General features: G+C 35.4%; 1 protein-coding gene across 1 annotated transcript in view; it reads left to right on the forward strand.

The window, feature by feature from the left end:
• Positions 1-977: 977 nt before the first annotated feature.
• LOC116020759 (agamous-like MADS-box protein AGL9 homolog) overlaps positions 978-2,187 on the forward strand; it is a 7,353-nt gene continuing 6,143 nt past the window's right edge. The window contains exon 1 of the mRNA XM_031261278.1: positions 978-1,525. Coding sequence (XP_031117138.1) covers positions 1,341-1,525 — 185 coding nt within the window. The 5' untranslated portion in view covers positions 978-1,340. The remainder of the gene's footprint in view (positions 1,526-2,187) is intronic.

A 2,187-nucleotide genomic window follows, 5' to 3' on the forward strand; every position in this document is an offset into this window, starting at 1 on the left:
ATAAGGTGATATAAAAGTGAGATTGCTTTTGAAAGAGGAAAGAAAATTGCATTGATGAACCGTGAATACTGAATAATTATAAATTTTGTGATATGACATTTTGAAAGTGAGAGAAGATTGCGAGGGTAGAGATAGCCTTACACCCGTAAGATCATGCAAGCTAAGGTGGAAGATTTTTTCCCGTTCAAAAATGTTCGACTGAGGCTTGGCGCAAATTATACTGTGGACTATGGTCTACAATGCATTGTGAACCATGGTCATGGTTGATACTGCAGTTCTGTTGAGCCGATACTGCAGTTGTGTTGAACTGATACTGCAATTGTGTTGAAAGAAAACTGTAGTTGCGCGGAACAGAGGCCGTTCATCCGTTCAACACAACTACAGTATCAGACGGATGAAACGACATCTGTTCCGCGCAACTGCAGTTCTCTTTCAACACAACTGCAGTATCAGCCATGACCATGGTCCATGGTATAACGACGGGAGGCTTGGAGAGTTCAATATTATGCTATTTAAACATGACATTGATTGCTATTTTTTTTAAAAAAAAAACATGACATTGATTGCTACATAAATATAAGGAAATAAAATTACATATTTGCTACTAGTTATACCTTTTGGCGTATTGTTAAGACAATTAGTGAAGATTGCTTGCATGGACAACTCAATTTCTCAATAGCAATAGTGTAATAGCAACCGCTCTCAAAATAAATAAAGTTACACATTTTTTACTATATAATAAGTTGTAATTAGCTAGGAAAACATTCAAAGGCATATTCTCCTCCCTTTAATCCTAATTCTTCCCACTCTCTTACTACTTGGGTTACCTTAGTACTTAGTATCCTTAACACTACTTATGGGGCAGTAAAAATTTTTTTTTTCTTAAATATTGTTTGGGGAGCTATTGTTCTGACACGTGCCCCTATACGCTCATTTACCTCAATGGATTTAAGGTTTCCTCTTAGCTTCCATCAACACTTCCCACTGTTCTGCCCACCATCACATCCGGCGTTCATCCCCCTCACTTCTCCACCGTCCGATTTACCTTTTATAGTAAAATCTCCACCGGCCCCACAACCCTACCAAACACCTTTCCTCCACCTAATCATTCCTCTCACCACTTGTCTAATTAATTTCCATGTAGAAAAAATCAGAAAGAGAAAAAGAAGAACATCACAGGGAGAACCCTTATGCAACAAAATGTATCTGAGGCTATAAATACATATTGGAAGTGTATCTATTCCTGCATGTATGTGTGTGTATATGTAGAAGATACATATAAGGATTGGTGTGAGCTGAGAGAGAAATAGAAACTTAGAAAGAGGTTTGTTGAAGAGAGAATGGGAAGGGGTAGGGTTGAGCTGAAGAGAATAGAGAACAAGATCAATAGGCAAGTCACCTTTGCTAAGCGAAGGAATGGGCTGCTGAAAAAAGCATATGAACTCTCTGTTCTTTGCGATGCTGAGGTTGCTCTGATCATCTTCTCCAATAGGGGAAAGCTGTACGAGTTCTGCAGTAGCTCTAGGTATATACACAAACATAAACAAAACCTACTAATTCATTAATAAAGATTTCATCTTTTGGGAAATAAAGGATGCCCTTTTCTTGAAATGGGGTGTTTTTCTTTTATTTCTTTAGCTTGTTTGATATATTATAAGTTTTTTTTTTTTTGAATTCATATCCCCTCTCTTTCTATCTCTAGATTCTGTGTTTTGGGGTGCTTGGTTAGAGATCCGAATGGCTAAGAATTGTAAACTAAGTAGGAATTGTAAGGGAAAAGTATTATCTTTTTTGGTGAAGTATATAATAGATTTGCCATTTTTGTGATTGTTTTTGTGTTTATAGGACTTTGTGCTTGAAGGGTTTGTTAGATCTGCAAGAGGAAACCATGAAAAGAAGATAACAAGCAAAAAAAATAAAATAAAATAAAACTAATCTATATTTATGATGAGTTTCTTTCTTCTTGTGATGTACTCTTGTTTTCCTTTTTTTCTCCCAAGTCTTCATCTTTTCTGCTCTTTCTACTTTGATACTTCACAAAAGGACTATTTTCATTGGTGTTTTTTGAAGCTTCTGGACTATTATTTGTTTTGTTTTGCACTAAAAATGGTCTTATCAAGTGCTTTGCATTATATATTCATGTTTCTTCTTCTCTTTTTTTTTTTTTTTTTTTTTTTTTTTTTTTTT

This window comes from Ipomoea triloba, chromosome 5 (assembly GCF_003576645.1).
Source record: "Ipomoea triloba cultivar NCNSP0323 chromosome 5, ASM357664v1".
In the NCBI taxonomy this organism is placed as follows: Eukaryota; Viridiplantae; Streptophyta; class Magnoliopsida; order Solanales; family Convolvulaceae; genus Ipomoea; species Ipomoea triloba.